At 52.0% G+C, this 19,742-nt stretch overlaps 1 protein-coding gene across 1 annotated transcript in view; it reads right to left on the bottom strand.

Moving 5' to 3' along the window:
* gnav1 (guanine nucleotide binding protein (G protein) alpha v1) overlaps positions 1-19,742 on the bottom strand; it is a 148,568-nt gene that overhangs the window by 59,320 nt on the left and 69,506 nt on the right. Inside the window, 1 exon segment of the mRNA XM_070857837.1 lies at positions 15,820-15,980. Coding sequence (XP_070713938.1) covers positions 15,820-15,980 — 161 coding nt within the window.

The following is a 19,742-nucleotide window of genomic DNA, read 5'->3' as shown; positions in this document are numbered from 1 at the left end:
ACAGCCGGTAGCTTATGCCTCCAGAAGTCTGTCCCAGGGAGAAAGGGGCTACGGGATGGTAGAAAAGGAGGCGCTCGCATGTGTATATGCGGTAAAGAAAATGCACCTGTACCTGTTTGGCAGGAAATTTGAGCTGGAGACAGATCACAAACCCCTAACCTCCCTTTTGGCCGACAACAAGGCCAAAAATACAAACGCATCGGCCCGCATAGAGGTGGGCACTCACGTTAGCCGCCTATGACTACACAATTCGGCACAGACCGGGCACCGAAAACTGCGCCGATGCACTCAGCAGGCTCCCACTAGCCACCACTGAGGGGGCTACCGAGCATGCTGCTGAGATGGTCATGGCTGTTGAAGCTTTCGGAAGCGAAGGCTCACCTGTGACAGCCCGTCAGATTAAAGTCTGGACAAATAGAGACCCGCTATTGTCTCGAGTCAAGAAATGTGTCCTGAATGGGGACTGGGCAGCCACGTACCATTTCAAAGGCGCAAGGATGAACTCTTGATTCAGGCCGATTGCCTACTGTGGGGAAACCGCGTAGTTATGCCCCAGATGGGAAGAGAGGTGTTCATCAGAGAACTCCACAATGAGCACCCGGGCATTGTCACGACGAAGGCAATTGCCAGGTCACACGTTTGGTGGCCAGGGATAGACGCAGATCTGGAACTTTGTGTTCGCAGGTGCAACACATGTGCCCAGCTGGGCAATGCGCCCAGGGAAGCCCCCCTTAGCCCCTGGCCATGGCCCGCCAAGCCTTGGTCACGCATCCATGTGGACTACGCAGGTCCTTTCATGGGAAAAATGTTTTTGGTTGTAGTAGACGCCTACTCCAAATGGATCGAGTGGTGACATTTTAAATTCAAGCACATCCTCTGCCACAGTAGAAAGTCTACGGGCAATGTTCGCCGCCCACGGTCTACCGGACATCTTGGTCAGCGACAATGGCCCGTGCTTCACAAGCACTGAATTCCAGGACTTCATGGCAGGCAATGGAATTAACCATGTTAGAACAGCACCGTTCAAGCCGGCCTCAAACAGCCAGGCAGAACGAGCAGTGCAGATAATCAAACAGGGGATGCTCAGAATCCAAGGGGGTTCCCTACAATGCCGCTTATCACGCCTCCTGTTGGCCAATAGATCCCGACCACACTCGCTCACAGGGGTTCCACCCGCAGAGCTGCTAATGAAAAGGACGCTCAAAACCCGGTTATCCCTTATACACCCCACCATGAAAGAAATTATCGAGAGCAGGCGCCAGTCACAATGTGACTACCATGACAGGAATGCGAGGGCGCGATGTATTGATGTAAATGACCCTGTTTTTGTCCTCAACTATGCTGCAGGGCCCAAATGGCTCGCAGGCACTGTGATTGCCAAAGAGGGAAATAGGATTCTGGTAGTTAAACTTACCAATGGACAAATCTGCCGCAAACATGTGGATCAAACAAAAAGGAGGTTCAGCAACCCCATAGAAGAAGCAGAGGAAGAACACGATGTAGAGTTCACTCCACCACAGGAACCAAAGGGAGGAGAGCCCAGTCACTGTGGGCAGTCCGGACAGGCCTGAGGCACCGCAAACAGCAGACACTCAGGCCAGCGCCCAACAACCGGAGCCCCAACTCAGGCGCTCTACGAGGGAGCGTAAACCACCAGAGACTCAACCTGTGATCCCAATAAGACTTTGGGGGGGGGAAGGTGATGTCATGTATTCAACCAGCATTGTAACCCATGTATAATCTGACCTAAGCTGTACACTGAAAGAACACTGACCACTAGGTGGTGAACTTGTGGGAGACACTCCTAACCTAGACCTTCAGATATAAAAGGGGAAGCTCCACCCACTTCCATCACTTGAGTGCTATGAAATAAAGGACAGGTCACAGACTGACCACCTCTCTAGCATGGGCCTCGTGTGCATTTATACTGTAAAGTAAGGACGTATCAGAGACGTTAAACCGAGGGCCCGTGTGCTTTCTCAGGTTGACGTATAAGATCCCATGGCACTATTTTTCAAATTAGAGCAGCAGAGTTATCCCCGGTGTCCTAGCCAATATTTATCCCTCAATCAACATAACAAAAACAGATTATCTGGTCACATATCTCATGCTGTTTGTGGGAGCTTGCTGTGCGCAAATTGGCTGCCGCGTTTCCCACATCATCATCATAGGCAGTCCCTCGGAATCGAGGAAGACTTGCTTCCACTCTTAGCATGAGTTCTTGGGTGACTGAACAGTCCAATACGAGAACCATCGTCTCTGTTACAGGTGAGACAGACAATGGTTGAAGGAAGTGACTAGTGGGGTACCGGAAGGTTCTGTGCTGGGGCCCCAGCTGTTTACACTGTACATTAATGATTTAGATGAGGGGATTAAATGTAGTATCTCCAAATTTGCGGATGACACTAAGTTGGGTGGCAGTGTGAGCTGCGAGGAGGATGCTGTGAGGCTGCAGAGCGACTTGGATAGGTTAGGTGAGTGGGCAAATGCATGGCAGATGAAGTATAATGTGGATAAATGTGAGGTTATCCACTTTGGTGGTAAAAACAGAGAGACAGACTATTATCTGAATGGTGACAGATTAGGAAAAGGGGAGGTGCAAAGAGACCTGGGTGTCATGGTACATCAGTCATTGAAGGTTGGCATGCAGGTGCAGCAGGCGGTTAAGAAAGCAAATGGCATGTTGGCCTTCATAGCAAGGGGATTTGAGTACAGGGGCAGGGAGGTGTTGCTACAGTTGTACAGGGCATTGGTGAGGCCACACCTGGAGTATTGTGTACAGTTTTGGTCTCCTAACCTGAGGAAGGACATTCTTGCTATTGAGGGAGTGCAGCGAAGATTCACCAGACTGATTCCCGGGATGGCGGGACTGACCTATCAAGAAAGACTGGATCAACTGGGCTTATATTCACTGGAGTTCAGAAGAATGAGAGGGGACCTCATAGAAACATATAAAATTCTGACGGGGTTAGACAGGTTAGATGCAGGAAGAATGTTCCCAATGTTGGGGAAGTCCAGAACCAGGGGTCACAGTCTAAGGATAAGGGGTAAGCCATTTAGGACCGAGATGCGGAGGAACTTCTTCACCCAGAGAGTGGTGAACCTGTGGAATTCTCTACCACAGAAAGTTGTTGAGGCCAATTCACTAAATATATTCAAAAAGGAGTTAGATGAGGTCCTTACTGCTAGGGGGATCAAGGGGTATGGCGAGAAAGCAGGAATGGGGTACTGAAGTTGAATATTCAGCCATGAACTCATTGAATGGCGGTGCAGGCTAGAAGGGCCGAATGGCCTACTCCTGCACCTATTTTCTATGTTTCTATGTTTCTATGAAAGGGTGGGTGGGACTGGTTTGCCGCACGCTCTTTCCGCTGCCTCAGCTTGATTTATGCATGCTCTCGGCGATGAGACTTTAGGTGCTCAGCGCCCTCCCGGATGCACTTCCTCCACTTAGGGCGGTCTTTGGCCAGGAACTCCCAGGTGTCAGTGGGGATGTTGCACTTTATCAGGGAGGCTTTGAGGGTGTCCTTTGTAACGTTTCCTCTGCCCACCTTTGGCCCGTTTGTGTTTCCCACATTACAACAGTGACGACAGTTCAAAGGTCATTCATTTGCCATTCTGCGGATGTTAAAGACTTTTGTATAAATGCAAGTTCGTTCTTTCTGCAAAGCATCTTATTAACATAACTCTAAATCATGTGTGTGCTCATTGGCTGTTGATCTGACTTTGTTCCCAGAACAGTTATCTTCAGAAAAACTGGATGGCTGTGTGTCAGCCCTTCGCTCAGTGGCTAGCCCTCTCGGCTCGGAGTCAGAAGGTTGTGGGTTCAAGTCCCACTCCAGAGACTCGAGCACAAAAATCCAGGCCGACTCTCCAGTGCCGTGCTGAGAGGGTGCTGCACTGTCTGAGGTGCCGTCCTTTGGGAGAGACATTAAAACGGGGCCCTCCCAGATGGACGTACAAGATCCCTTGGCGTTATTTCGAAGAGCAGCAAGGGAATGATCCCTTCTGTCCGGACCAATATTTATTACTTCCTGGTTTGTTTTGTTGAAGGATCTCAATTCTTTGCGGCACATTCCCGCTCATTGTTTTTGCTGCACTGAGCCGACAATGTCACGTAACGTCACCGATTTCACCTCTGACCTGGGAAACCGTGCTGTGGCGTGGTGTAAATGAAGCGGTGCTACAAAGGTGCGAGGGCACACCGAAAAAAGTGGTCTTTACTGGTGTCTGCCCGGTGACACAAGGATGACCTCTTGGAGGCCAGGAGCTCCATCTCTTTGGACGGTGGCGAGCAGAGTGGCTCAGTTGGTCTTCAAGAGGCCTGTGGCACGGTTGTCCAATCATCTGCCGGTTTGCACCGTCCAAACACCTTCAGCCAGAAAAGTAAGCTGCAGATTATTATAGGACGTGGATTGTCAGCTTCCGTCCGCTCCGTTTGGCACCCCGGAGAGGCAGCAGTGAGGTGTTCCGGGCGGGCGGTCAGCCTCCAGCGCCCCGCGCCGATCCTCGGGTACGGTTTAGCGGTGGCGCAGAGCAACACAGCCCGGAAGAGCCAAGACGCCCCTGGGTGCGACACCGGCCCGAGTTTTGATTCCCGCTCGCCCCGCAGCGCGCCCCGCAGTGAACGCCTGGGAAATCAAGTGGTCCAACAATACCGACAGCAGAGAGGTAAGTAATGGACTCCGAAGGCGAGTGTGATCGTTTCTCCTTTTAATTTATTCTGCGATATGCGTTGTGTGGTGGTGTGGGCAAACTCTCTTCTCCCGGAGCACTCCCGGCCAGCTCTTCCGCTCGGAGGTTTCCCAAACTAACGCCCACGAGAGGTGTACGTCGCCTCCCTTAGCATTGCACCCCGACTCACTGCCCAGATGCCCAATGTTACTGACTGAGGCGCAAACTGTTCCCGGGCGCTAACTTTACCGCCCCAAGAACATCAAAGTTGAAAATCCAGTCCGAAGCAACATGAACAGGGCTGTAACTTTGCCGCCTTGGACTATACCACCGTTGCTTCAGCTGATTCTGCAATATAAACGCAGACATTTCTCGCACGGGACCTGTCCTGCCCACTCCATTAGCATCTTATCATCGTTCCGACATCACACCAGTGACTACGTTTCAGAAAGTACTACTTTGGCAGTGAAGCACTTTGGGGAGTCCCAGAGGTCGTGAAAGGCGCTATAGAAATGCAGTTTCTTTCTTTATAGGCGGCACGAATAAAATCTCCCAACACGCACTCAGCAGAGGCAGCAGTTGATTTCAGCTATTTGACTGCAAAATGAGTCATTGACTTTTAAATGGTTTCTCTGGGAAATGATGATTCAATATTCCTGGATTGGAACGGTGTTATGGTCACTTACTCTGCCCAAATGGAACGCGAGCCACCTGCATCGTCGCCGTTATTACTTTAGCTGCATGAGCTGCAGTCCCCACACAGAAAGGATCCCGTCCGTCGTGTGAATGAAACTTAAATTGTGATCACAATCACATCCAAATGAAGCGAGTTAGGGCGAGACGCAGATCCCAGGGACTGAATGTTAAATGAGAGAACAGATGGAATTGGGAAGTGGCACAGACAGACAGGAATATTAAGCCACACGTCCAGACCAGAGTGCGCAGTAGATTCGAGATAACGTAAAACAATCTGGGGTCCATTTGGGATTTGGAGTCACATCTTTCTTTGTGCAAAGCAAGCTCCCACAAACAATGAGACGCCGACCAGATAATCTGCTTTATTGATGTTGATGGAGGGATAAATGTTAGCCAGACCCTGCTCTCCTTCAAAATAGTGCCGTGGGATCATTTATATCCACCTGAGAGAGCACACCTCTCGGTTTAGTGTCTCAGTTGAAAGAAGGCACTTCCCACAGTGCAGCGCTCCCTCAGTACTGCCCCTCCCACAGTGCGGCGCTCCCTCAGTACTGCCCCTCCCACAGTGCGGCGCTCCCTCAGTACTGCCCCTCCCACAGTGCGGCGCTCCCTCAGTACTGCCCCTCCCACAGTGCGGCGCTCCCTCAGTACTGCCCCTCCCACAGTGCGGCGCTCCCTCAGTACTGCCCCTCCCAGTGCGGCGCTCCCTCAGTACTGCCCCTCCGACAGTGCGGCGCTCCCTCAGTACTGCCCCTCCGACAGTGCGGCGCTCCCTCAGTACTGCCCCCCCCACAGTGCGGCGCTCCCTCAGTACTGCCCCCCCCACAGTGCGACGCTCCCTCAGTACTGCCCCCCCCCCACAGTGTGGCGCTCCCTCAGTACTGCCCCTCCCACAGTGCGGCGCTCCCTCAGTACTGCCCCCCCCCACAGTGCGACGCTCCCTCAGTACTGCCCCTCCCACAGTGCGACGCTCCCTCAGTACTGCCCCTCCCACAGTGCGGCGCTCCCTCAGTACTGCCCCCCCCCCCACAGTGTGGCGCTCCCTCAGTACTGCCACCCCCACAGTGCGGCGCTCCCTCAGTACTGCCCCCCCCACAGTGCGGCGCTCCCTCAGTACTGCCCCCCCCACAGTGCGGCCCTCCCTCAGTACTGCCCCTCCCACAGTGCGGCGCTCCCTCAGTACTGCCCCCCCCCCCACAGTGTGGCGCTCCCTCAGTACTGCCCCCCCCTCAGTACTGCCCCTCCCACAGTGCGGCCCCTCCCACAGTGCAGCCCTCCCTCAGTACTGCCCCTCCCTCAGTACTGCCCCTCCCTCAGTACTGCGGCGCTCCCACAGTGCGGCCCTCCCTCAGTACTGCCCCTCCCTCAGTACTGCCCCTCCCTCAGTACGGCGCTCCCTCAGTACTGCCCCTCCCACAGTGCGGCGCTCCCTCAGTACTGCCCCTCCCACAGTGCGGCGCTCCCTCAGTACTGCCCCCCCTACAGTGCGGCCCCTCCCTCAGTTCCGCACTGGGAGCATCATTTCCCATCAGTTTGTAAACATCAGAGGCCGAGCTTCATCGACAACCAGTCCAGAAAGTCAAAGACCAGTCAATACCTTCCGAACTTCGATCTCATCAACTTCTGCACTAATCACCTGAAGTGAATGTGAGCCGGTAGGGGGTGGGAGGGGGGGGGGATGAAAATCCCTTTTAATAAGCAAGCAACCTGATGGCCATGCCGACCCGAACTCCTGCCCCAGCAGCCCACCAGGCCAAACAGATTCTGTGATCACGACACTGCTCGCTCTCTCTAGTCACTGCAATGAGATTCATTACTCCACAACAAGGAGAAGCCAGAATATTATTGTTGGTTACAGCTCATCCGACCTTGTACCTCCACGGCTGAGAATTAATGTCAAAGCCAGCAATTAGCTTACTTTGTGTTGAGAGAACGGTCAACCCCGCCATCATTACCCAGGAGCAGCAATTACAAGTGCATTTCTGAAAATGTCACACGGCGCCCTTTCTGGCTGATAACCAATCAGGTGCCAGCTTCCAAGGACCCGCTGTGTTGCAGAAAAGCAAAGTCACAGTAATTAGTTGCTCACTGTCAGCCGAAATGTTTTTGAATAGTTGCGTCCGTCACTCTGCCCGTCAAATCTTGGCTTCGAAATGCACGCTGCTTTTACTGTGCTGACCCGGCCCGGGGAGAGAGTGGCTCTATCCTGGCCTCCTCGCTCAGCTCCGTCCCATTCACATTCCCCCCCCCCCCCCGCCCGCCGATAGACCTGTTCCAGCACGTGCTGGGCACAGGCCGAGCGCTGGAGGGACCGAGGACACAGCCTTCGATTGAGTATCAGCTGTGGCTCAGTGGGCAGCACACTCGCCTCCGAGTCAGAAGGTTGTGGGTTCAAGTCCCACTCCAGGGACTTGAGCACATAAATCCAGGCCGACACTCCAGTGCAGTGCTGAGGGAGTGCTACACTGTCGGGGGTGCCGTCTTTCGGATGAGGCGTTAAACCGAGGCCCCGTCTGCTCTCTCGGGTGGACGTAAAAAGATCCCATGGCACCATTTCGAAGAAGAGCATGGGAGTTATCCCCGGTGTCCTGGCCAATATTGATCCCTCAATCAACATAACAAAAACAGGTTATATGGTCATTATTATTGTGTTCCTAATGCACACAGGGAGGTTAAAGTAACAGTGACCTCAGTCTTTATAAAGACACTCCAGAGCCAGAGTCAGGAACAGGCATTAGGGGCCGGCTTCTATACAGTGCTCCCAAGGGATGCTGGGATCCCCTGGGACTTCAGGGGATGCGCTCCCTGGTGGCGGAACATGGGAGTGCATGCTTTACAGATACATATCACCACTCCCCCCCCACAAAGTCAAAGTGAAAACTATTTACAAGGTGAGGCGGTCGGGAGCCTTTCTTTCCCGGGTGGACTGCCTCGGTACAAATGTCTGTTCTAGTGCATTGGCTGTGCCCTCGCTGGGCTGGCGTGTTGTTGGCCCTGTAGGGCTGCTGGGTGCGCCTGGCCTTGCTGGGCTGTTGGGCGTGGTGGGTTCGATTTCCTGGTCCAGGATGGTGTCGTTGATCCTTTGGGTGTGTGTTGTGGGCTCGAAAAAGGTGGTGTCTGCTGTGGGTTGTTCAGGGCAGTCTGTGAACCGCAGCCTCGTTTGGTCCAGGTGCTTTCTGCAAATTTGTCCATTGTCTAGTTTGACGAAAAACACCCTATTCCCTTCTTTAGCTATCACCATGTCCATAGTTTAGCACATACACAAGGTCATTGAGATCAATTTCCCGTGACACAGTGGCGCGACCATCGTTTACATTTTGTTGCTGCCGCCTGCTCTCTACCTGATCATGCAGGTTGGGGTGAACCAGCGAGAGTCTGGTTTTAAGTGTCCTTTTCATGAGTAGCTCAGCCGGGGGCACCCCTGTGAGCGAGTGGGGTCTCGTGCGGTAGCTGAGCAGTACTCGGGACAAGCGGGTTTGGAGTGAGCCTTCTGTGACTCGTTTAAGGCTCTGTTTGATTGTTTGTACTGCCCGCTCTGCCTGCCCATTGGAGGCTGGTTTAAACAGGGCCAAGATGACATGTTTGATCCCATTGCGGGTCATGAATTCTTTAAATTCGGCACTGGTGAAACATGGCCCGTTGTCACTGACCAGTATGTCAGGCAGGCCGTGGATGGCAAACATGGCCCTCAGGCTTTCAATGGGGCGGTGACGGTGCTTCCCGACATTATTTCACATTCAATTCATTTTGAAAAAGCATCCACCACCACCAGGAACATTTTACCGAGAAACGGGCCGCATAGTCGACATGGATCCTCGACCATGGTCTGGAGGGCCAGGACCAAAAACTTAGTGATGTCTCTCTGGGCGCGTTGCTCAACTGAGCACATACACTGCATTGTCGTACACAGGACACTAAGTCAGAGTCGATACCAGGCCACCACACGTGGGATCTGGCTATCATTTTCATCATTACTATACCCGGGTGTGTGCTGTGGAGATCCGAGATGAACGTCTCCCTGCCCTTTTTGGGTAGCACTACACGGTTACCCGACAACAGGCAGTCTGCCTGAATGGACAGCTCGTTCTTTAGCCGCTGGAACGGCTTGATTAGCTCTTGCATTTCAACGGGGATGCTGGCCCAGCTCTCATGCAGTACACAGTTTTTTTTTTTACTAGGGACAGCAGAGGATCTTGATCCAAGTCCTAATCTGGCGGGCCGTGACAGGCGATTTATCATTTTCAAACGCTTCCATGACCATCAACAAGTCTGCGGGCTGCGCCACCATCAACAAGTTTGCAGGCTGCGCCATTTCCACCCCCGTGGTGGGCAATGGTAGCCGACTGAGAGCATCCGCACAGTTCTCGGTGCCTGGCCTGTGGCGGATGGTATAGTTATACGCTGATAGCGCGAGTGCCCACCTTTGTATGCAGCTGAGGCATTAGTATTTATCCCCTTGTTTTCAGCGAACAGGGATATGAGGGGCTTGTGATCGGTTTCCAGCTCAAATTTGAGGCCAAACAGGTACTGATGCATTTTCTTTACCCCGAACACACACGCTAATGCCTCTTTCTCAATCATGCTGTAGGCCCTCTCGGTCTTAGACAAGCTCCTGGAAGCATAGGTGACAGGTTGCAACTTCCCCGCAACGTTAGCTTGTTATAATACACACCCGACTCCGTACGACGACGCATCACATGCTGGCACAAGTCTTTTACACGGGTTATACAATACAAGCAGCTTGTTGGAGCATAAAATGTTTCTGGCTTTCTCAAAAGCAATTATTTGTTTTTTTTCCCCCATACCCAGTTCTCACCTTTGCACAATAACACATGTAGGGGCTCTAAGAAGGTGCTTAACCCTGGTAGGAAGTTACCAAAATAGTTGAGGAGTCCCAGGAACGACCGCAGCTCCGTGACGTTCTGTGGCCTGGGCACGTTCCTGATAGCCTCTGTCTTGGCGTCTGTGGGCCGAATGCCATCCGCCGCAATCTTTCTCCCCAAAAACTCCACTTCTGTTGCCATGAAGACGCATTTCGACCTCTTCAGCCGCAGCCCTACACGATCCAGTTGCTGGAGGACCTGCTCCAGGTTTTGTAGGTGCTCGACGGTGTCCCGACCCGTGACTAATGTCATCCTGAAAAACCACCGTGCGTGGTACCGACTTGAGTAGGCTTTCCATGTTTCTCTGGAAGATCACTGCAGCCGACCGAATTCCAAATGGGCATCTGTTGTCGATTAACAGTCCCTTGTGCGTGTTGATGCAGGTGAGGCCCTTCGAAGACTCCTCCAGCTCCTGCGTCATGTAGGCTGAAGACAGGACGAGCTTGGTGAACGTCTTGCCTCCTGCCAGCATCGCAAATAGGTCGTCTGCCTTCGGTGGCGGGTATTGGTCCTGTAGCGAGAAACGATTAATAGTTACTTTATAATCGCCGCAAATCCTGACCGTGCCATCACTTTTGAGTGCTGGAACAATCGGGCTGGCCCACTCGCTGAATTCCACTGGGGAGATAATGCCCTCACGTTGCAGCCTGTCCAGCTCGATTTCCACTCTCTCCCTCATCATGTGAGGTAACGCTCACGCCTTGTAGTGAATGGGTCGTGCCTCTGGGACCAAGTGGATCCGCACCTTCGCCCCAGAAAAGTTTCCAATGCCTGGCTCAAAAAGGGAAGGAAATTTGTTAAGAACCTGGGCACATCGACATGTGATATCGCTCGGATGTCATCCCAGTTCCAGCAGATTTTTCCCAGCCAGCTTCTTCCAAGCAGTGTGGGACCATCGCCCGGGACAATCCAGAGTGGCAGTTCATGCACCATGCCCTCGTAGGTGACCTTGACCATGGTGCTGCCCAGGACAGTGATAAGCTCTTTGGTGTACATTCTCAGTTTCATGTGGATGGGGCTCAGGGCTGGTCTGAGTGCCTTGTTGCACCACAGTCTCTCAAACATCTTGTTACTCATGATGGATTGGCTAGCGCCAGTGTCCAGTTCCATGGCTACAGGTAAGCCTTCAATTTTACATTTAGCATTATAGGTGGACATTGTCAAAAATGTGCACGCCCCGTGTACTTCAGCATCTGCCTCCTCTCCCTGAGGCTTGAAATTGCTTTGATCCACCATGGACCGATCTTTCTCTGCCACGTGGTGGTTAGCAGGTTTTGCAGAGCTTGCAGCTCGTTTGCAAGCTTATTGGAGGTGCCCCATTGTTCCACAGCTCTTGCAAATAATACCCTTTGAAGCGGCATGAATAGGCTGAATGGAAGCCTCCACAACGCCAACAAGGTGTGAATTGCCTTGCATTCATCCTTTGTTGGGGACTTTGGGTCATCTGGGTCACCTGAGGCCTGCTGGCAGTTGCAGACTCGTGGATTCTGCCCTGTACATTTCTGCTCGCAAACACAGTTCCAGTTAATTTATGAACATTTCTAGCACTTGTGTGCTGAGAGATTTGTTTGGTTTTATCACTGGTGGACCTAAACCCTTGTGCTATCGCAATGGCCTTACTGAGGGTCGGTGTCTCTACATTCAAATGTTTTCGTAGGTTGGTCTCATGGCCAATGCCCAGTACAGAAAAGTCTCTGAGCATTTGCTCCAGGTAGCCATCAAACTCACATTGTCCTGCAAGTCGCCTTAGCTCGGCGACGTAGCTCACCATTTCCTGATCTTCAGATCGCTGGCACGTGTAGAACCAACACCTCGCCATCAGCACGCTCTCCCTCGGGTTAAGATGCTCCCGAACCAGTGTACACAGCTCCTCATACGACTTAATCTGTGGGTTTAACCGGAGCCAGAGAATTCTTCATGAGGCTGTAGGTCGGTGCCCCGCAGACCGTGAGGAGGACCACTCTCCTTTTTGCAGCGCTTCCTTCTCCGTCCAGCTCGTTGGCTACAAAGTACTGGTCTAGCCGTTCGACATAGGCTTCCCAGTCCTCACCCTCCGAGAACTTCTCCAGGATGCTCACAGTTTGCTGCATTTTTGCATTGGATTCGTATACTCGTCGCCAGTTATTGTGTTCCTAACACAGATGAGGCTGCACACAGGGAGGTTAAAGTAACAGTGACCTGAGTCTTTATTAAGATACTCCAGAGTGAGGAACAGGCCTTAGGGGCCGGCTTATATACAGTGCTCCCAAAGGATGCTGGGATCCCTTGGGACTTCAGGGGATGCGCTCCCTGGTGGCGGAACATGGGAGTGCATGCTTTACTGATACACATCTATCACATTGCTATTTGTGGGACCTTGCTGTGAGCAAATTGGCTGCCACATTTCTCACGTTACATCAGTAACTGCTCTTGAAAAGTACTTCATTGGCTGTAAATTGCTTTGGAATGTCCTGAAGTCGTGAAAGGCGCTATATGAATGCAAGTCTTTCTTTCTTGCACTGCTGTGATTATCTGTACAACTCTCTGGCTTTTTTAGGCAACAGAAGAAGGAGTGTTGCACACTGCATGGGACTGAAGTCACGTGTAGGCCTGACTGAGTCGGGACACCAAGTTTCCGATCCTGAAGATGTCTGGGGCTCCCGCTCTACGCTGGGTCCATCCTGCACTGTATCAGCTCAAGATATAATCTACACATAATGTTTATATAATAATTCTTGAAAATGAAACGTTGACATTCATCAACAAGAATTAAGTTTGCCCATCTGGAATTATAATTAAATATTACTCACATCCTGGAAATCAATTAAAAATACAGCTTGTAGCTTCTTAGATAACGTGAGTCATTATGAAAGATGCACTTTCCTGATTATGCTGGGATTATGTTACCGAAGCACTCCCTTCCTTGCACATCAATATTGTGGCTACAAGAGCAGGTCAGAGGCTGGGTATTCTGCGGTGAGTGTCTCACCTGACTCCCCAAAGCCTTTCCACCATCTACAAGGCAAAAGTCAGGAGTGTGATGGAACACTCTCCACTTGCCTGGATGAGTGCAGCTCAAACAACACTTGAAGTTCGACACCGTCCAGGACAAAGCAGCCCGATTGATCGCCATCCCATCCATCACCTTCAACATTCACTCCCTCCACCACCGGCGCACCGTGGCTGCAGTGTGTACCATCTACAAGATGCACTGCAGCAACTCGCCAAGGCTTCTTCGACAGCACCTCCCAAACCCGCGACCTCTACCCCCTAGAAGGACAAGGGCAGCAGGCGCATGGGAACACCGCCACCTCCGAGTCACACACACACACACACATAGAAACATAGAAAATAGGTGCAGGAGTAGGCCCTTCGGCCCTTCTAGCCTGCACCGCCATTCAATGAGTTCATGGCTGAACATTCAACCTTCAGTATCCCATTCCTGCTTTCTCGCCATACCCCTTGATCCCGCCTAGTAGTAAGGACTTCATCTAACTCCTTTTTGAATATATTTAGTGAATTGGCCTCAACAACTTGCTGTGGTAGAGAATTCCACAGGTTCACCACTCTCTGGGTGAAGAAGTTCCTCCGCATCTCGGTCCTAAATGGCTTACCCCTTATCCTTAGACTGTGACCTCTGGTTCTGGACTTCCCCAACATTGGGAACATTCTTCCTGCATCTAACCTGTCTAACCCCGTCAGAATTTTAAATGTTTCTATGAGGTCCCCTCTCATTCTTCTGAACTCCAGTGAATACAAGCCCAGTTGATCCAGTCTTTCTTGATAGGTCAGTCCCGCCATCCCGGGAATCAGTCTGGTGAACCTTCGCTGCACTCCCTCAATAGCAAGAATGTCCTTCCTCAAGTGAGAAGACCAAAACTGTACACAATACTCCAGGTGTGGCCTCACCAATGCCCTGTACAACTGTAGCAACACCTCCCTGCCCCTGTACTCAAATCCCCTCGCTATGAAGGCCAACATGCCATTTGCTTTCTTAACCGCCTGCTGTACCTGCATGCCAACCTTCAATGACTGATGTACCATGACACCCAGGTCTCTTTGCACCTCCCCTTTTCCTAATCTGTCACCATTCAGATAATAGTCTGTCTCTCTGTTTTTACCACCAAAGTGGATAACCTCACATTTATCCACATTATACTTCATCTGCCATGCATTTGCCCACTCACCTAACCTATCCAAGTCACTCTGCAGCCTCACAGCATCCTCCTCGCAGCTCACACTGCCACCCAACTTAGTGTCATCCGCAAATTTGGAGATACTACATTTAATCCCCTCATCTAAATCATTAATGTACAATGTAAACAGCTGGGGCCCCAGCACAGAACCTTGCGGTACCCCACTAGTCACTGCCTGCCACTGAAAAGTACCCATTTACTCCTACTCTTTGCTTCCTGTCTGACAACCAGTTCTCAATCCATGTCAGCACACTACCCCCAATCACCATCCTGACTTGGAAATATATCCGGCCTTCATCGTCGCTGGGTCACAATCCTGGAACTCCCTCCCCAACAGCACTGTGGGAGCACCTTCACCACACGGACTGCAGCCGTTCAAGACGACAGCTCACCACCACCTTCTCAAGGGCAATAAATGCTGGCCTTGCCAGCGGAGTTGTTGATTAATCACAGCGCTCCGTATCTTATCATCTCTGCAACAGACCGGAGGTGGGGGAAAACCCCAGTGTTGGAGAGCTTTGGGAACCGTAGGTCACCTGTTCCTCCCAAGCACGCTACACTTAGTACATGTCGTGTCTCAAATTACTCATACTATATCCCAAAATGTTATTTTCTGAAAGAAATCTATCTAATTTGTATTTGAATAAATCAACACTATTTGCTGCCACCGTTTCCATAGGGAGCCTCTTCCATAGATTGACTGCTTGCTTCCTGAAATATTGTTTCCGCAGATTAGTTTTGAATTTACCTCCCTTCAAGTGTAGGCCGTGTCCTCTGGTTCTACTATTCTGGACAAAGTGAAACAGCTTTTCATGGTCTGCATAATCTAGTCCCTTTAGAATCCTAAAATCAGCAATCATATCCCCTCACAGACTTCTCTATTCCAGTGAGAACGTGCTCAATTTACACACTCGCTCCTCATAATTCAATCCCTCCATCCCCTCAATTGTTCTGGTTACTCTCTTCTGTACCCTTTCAATAGCTGCTATATCCTTTTTGTACTGTGGTGGCCAGAACTGTGCACAGTATTCCAAGTGATTTGTAAAGTGGCAGGATTACCCCACTATTTTGGCTCAATGTTGACCTTTTTAAATACACCCCGACATCTGACTTGCTTCACTCACTGGGGCCGAGCACTGTTGAGAGCGCTTCAATTTACAGCATTTGGTGCATTTAATCTAGATAAGTTCATGAGGGAGAAAGGAATCGAAGGATCTGCTGATGGGGGAGGGGGGGGCGGGGGGGGTGGGGGGGGGGGGGGGGGGGGGGGGGAAGAGAAGGAGTCGGGTTGTGAGGAAGCTGGCGTGGAGTATGAACCAGTGGGGCCGAATGGCTGTACCTTGTACGTGGTGCACTCTGAGCGTGGAGATAGGCGGGACGCGCGAACTTACTAATGTGCAGAGTCGTTCAGTTCAAACTCGTAGCCGCGCGATGCAGCCAGCTTCACCCGCTGGTCCGCCCACAGGCAGCGGAGGGCGTGGCCCATGAAGGGAAAGAGAGTGTAATCCTCGTCAAAACACCGGCCACACGACAGCACCGTCTGAGCGTGGATCTGAAACACAACAGGCAAAATGTCAGAGCGGACATGGAGAGCCATTCCAGAGTTACTGCACGACCCACAGAGCCGGGGGGGGGAAAGAGAGGCTTGGGTTAGGAGAGGGGGGGAGGGGGAAGACAGGGGGGGGCTAGAGGAAGGAAGGGCAGGCGGAGGGGGAAGGGGAAGACGGAGACAAGAAGACAGTCAGTAGTGGACAACACGATTTGCGATCGGCTTCAGCTCTATAGCAGAGAAAGTTTTGATACCATTTGAGTCACATTCACTACATTTTTAGCAGTGAGGCCTTACACCTCTCACCACAGGTAAATGTACACCTAGTGTACATTAACTTGCATCCATCATCTATCACCACTCGGGGAGTAAAGCATTCTCAACGGTCAAAAAACATACTGTATTTCGTCTCATCGTTTTACCAACAAATGCATTAAAAAGGTTAAAAGGTGAGTATTGCGGTGACAGGCCCAATAACAGGGTCTATTAACCCATTGTTTTATTTGCTCATCAGAAGTGCAAGTGTACACACTGGATTGCCAATGGGCCACGTGGTCAGTGGTGCGTATATTGGACAACACTTCAGCGTGTTGCCTTCACACAGCCCCTTTGGTTTACGGAGCAACAGGTGTTTTGGCTTCTAACGGCACGACTTCAAGTGATTGTCAGGCAGGGGCTCCCCAGGCCCAGACCCGTGCCCATCCCATCTCCCTGCTGGTCTACTGGCCACACGCTCATTGGTCATGTCCTTGAGGCCCAGGGTGGTGTGTCCAATGCAGAGCTCCAGCAACACTGCATCCATTTATCCCCAATGTGTCACAGTCCCAGTGCAGGCCCATCGACCCAATGTTTCAGAGCTCGGAGAGAGCTAGAGAGCGAGCGCGAGCGAGAGAGAAAGCGAGCAAGAGCGCACGAAAGAGAGAGAGAAAAAAAAGACAGACCTGAAGATGAGGGGAACAAAAGGACTGGCCTTTGGTGCCTTGTTGCGAGACCCGATGAAGTCTGGGATTTGCCCTGCACGGCCCCAGTGTACAGTGGATTGTCCCACGTGGTTTGTCGAAGCCAGTTTGCAGTGCATGAGGAAACGGATGCTGTCACTGGCTGGCTCCTGGTCACTGCTGCACCTCAGCGAGAGGTTGAGAAATGATACTGTGTGAGGAGAACTTTCTGTGGCTCTGGATACTGAGCAAAACAAACAGCACTGAGGTTTCACGGGACAGGGCCGGGTTTATCGCAGGGTCCCGGGACTGTTGGCACCACGAAGGAGGGAGAGAGAGGGAGGGAGGGAGGAAGAGAGAGAGAGAGGGGGAGGGAGGGAGAGGGGGAGGGAGGGATGTCCTTAAGACATCCCAAACTGTGATACAGCCAATAGATTTGTTTTGAACAGTAGCCACTGCTGTTTTGTAGGCAAACAATTTGTGCACAGCAAGGTCCCACAAACAGCTCATGAATTAATGATGCTGTTGTTTGAACGAGGAATATTGGCCTGGACACTGGGCGAGCCCCTGCTCTTCTTTAAAAAGAGCCACAGGATCCTGGGGATACGAGTTATCGGACAGATCCACACGAACGACGACACCTCCGACAGTGCAACACTCCCTCGGTCATCATCATCAAAGGCAGTCCCTCGAAATCGAGGAAGACTTGCTTCCACTCTAAAAGTGAGTTCTCAGGTGACTGTACAGACCCATACGAGAATTACAGTCTCTGTCACAGGTGGGACAGACATTGGTCGAAGGAAAGGGTGGGTGGGACAGGTTTGCCGCACGCTCCTTCCGCTGTCTGCGTTTGGTTTCTGCATGCTCGCGGCGACAAGACTCGAGGTGCTCAGCGCCCTCCCAGACGCTCTTCCTCCACTTCGCTCAGTACTGCCCCTCCGACAGCGCAGCGCTCCCTCAGTACTGCCCCTCCGACAGTGCAGCGCTCCCTCAGTACTGCCCCTCCCACAGTGCAGCGCTCCCTCAGTACTGCCCCTCCGACAGTGCAGCGCTCCCTCAGTACTGCCCCTCCGACAGTGCAGCGCTCCCTCAGTACTGCCCCTCCGACAGTGCAGCGCTCCCTCAGTACTGCCCCTCCGACAGTGCAGCGCTCCCGCAGTACTGCCCCTCCGACAGTGCAGCGCTCCCTCAGTACTGTCCCTCCGACAGTGCAGCGCTCCCTCAGTACTGCCCCTCCGACAGTGCGGCGCTCCCTCAGTACTGCCCCTCCGACAGTGCCGCGCTCCCTCAGTACTGTCCCTCCGACAGTGCAGCGCTCCCTCAGTACTGCCCCTCCGACAGTGCGGCGCTCCCTCGGTACTGCCCCTCCGACAGTGCAGTGCTCCCTCAGTACTGTCCCTCCGACAGTGCAGCGCTCCCTCAGCACTGCCCCTCCGACAGTGCAGCGCTCCCTCAGCACTGCACTGGAGTGTCAGCCTAGATTTTTGTGCTCCAGTCCTTGGAGTGGGACTTGAACCCACAACCTTCTGACTCCGAGGCGAGGGTGCTGCCCACTGAGCCACAGCTGACAGTTGGGTTGGGGGTGAGGGGAACAAATATATATGATGAAAATAGTTTGATATTTAGTTATGAAGACATTTAACTCAGGAATGGAATCATTAGATTACCAATCGACAAACACTCCCACTGACTTTAAAATAAAACTGGTGGGCTGGCGGAGATGGATCAAACCGATGAAACTTTGTGTTGAAGGCATGTGTCAGTCAGCGGGGCTGCTGCACTGCCCTCACTGACGGTCACGACTGGGCCCATCAACACCACTGTGGACCATCAAGCAGAGAGCCAGCCACGGACAGGTACAAATCAAAGTTCACCATCTGACGAGAGAGGGGGGGAGCGAGAGAGCAAGGGAGAGCGAGCGAGCGAGGGAGAGCGAGAGAGACAGAGAGAGACAGAGAGAGACAGAGAGAGACAGAGAGAGACAGAGAGAGACAGAGAGAGACAGAGAGAGACAGAGAGAGACAGAGAGAGACAGAGAGAGACAGAGAGAGACAGAGAGAGACAGAGAGAGACAGAGAGAGACAGAGAGAGACAGAGAGAGAGAAAGGGAGAGTTATGTCTAATGTACTTATGAATGACTCCACGAGGCAATGTGTTGTACTCAAACTGTAGTGACCTTGGTCCTTTATTCGCAACTCCAGAGTGAGGAACAAGCATGGTGAGCAGCCTTTTATACTGGGCCCTGCACACCTATGCAGGTGACCCTCAGGTCTCCCAGCGCAGTGCCCTCTGGTGGACAGCCTCTGCCACAGGGGCAGGAAACCCCGGTCTCCACCAGTTGCACCCTCTAGTGGTGCCAGCATAGTATATACACAGAGTAAACCTTATTGATAGTACATCACGTAACATAGAAACTAGGTGCAGGAGTAGGCCATTCGGTCCTTCGAGCCTGCACCACCATTCAATATGATCATGGCTGATCATGCAACTTCAGTACCCCATTCCTGCTTTCTCTCCATACCCCTTTAGCCGTAAGGGCCACATCTAACTCCCTTTTGAATATATCTAACGAACTGGCCTCAACAACTTTCTGTGTAGAGAATGCCACAGGTTCACAATTCTCTTGAGTGAAGAAGTTTCTCCTCATCTCGGTCCTAAATGGCTTACCCCTTATCCTAAAACTATGACCCCTGGTTCTGGACTTCCCAACATCGGGAACATTCTTCCCGCATCTAACCTGTCCAGTCCCTCAGAATTTTCTAGGTTTCTATGAGATCCCCTCTCATTCTTCTAAATTCCAGTGAAGATATAGATATAGATTTAGCGA

Source organism: Pristiophorus japonicus, chromosome 16 (assembly GCF_044704955.1).
Source record: "Pristiophorus japonicus isolate sPriJap1 chromosome 16, sPriJap1.hap1, whole genome shotgun sequence".
Lineage (NCBI taxonomy): Eukaryota > Metazoa > Chordata > Chondrichthyes > Pristiophoridae > Pristiophorus > Pristiophorus japonicus.
Note: the sequence above shows the minus strand (reverse complement) of the source record. Positions and strands in the feature narration are given on the sequence as shown.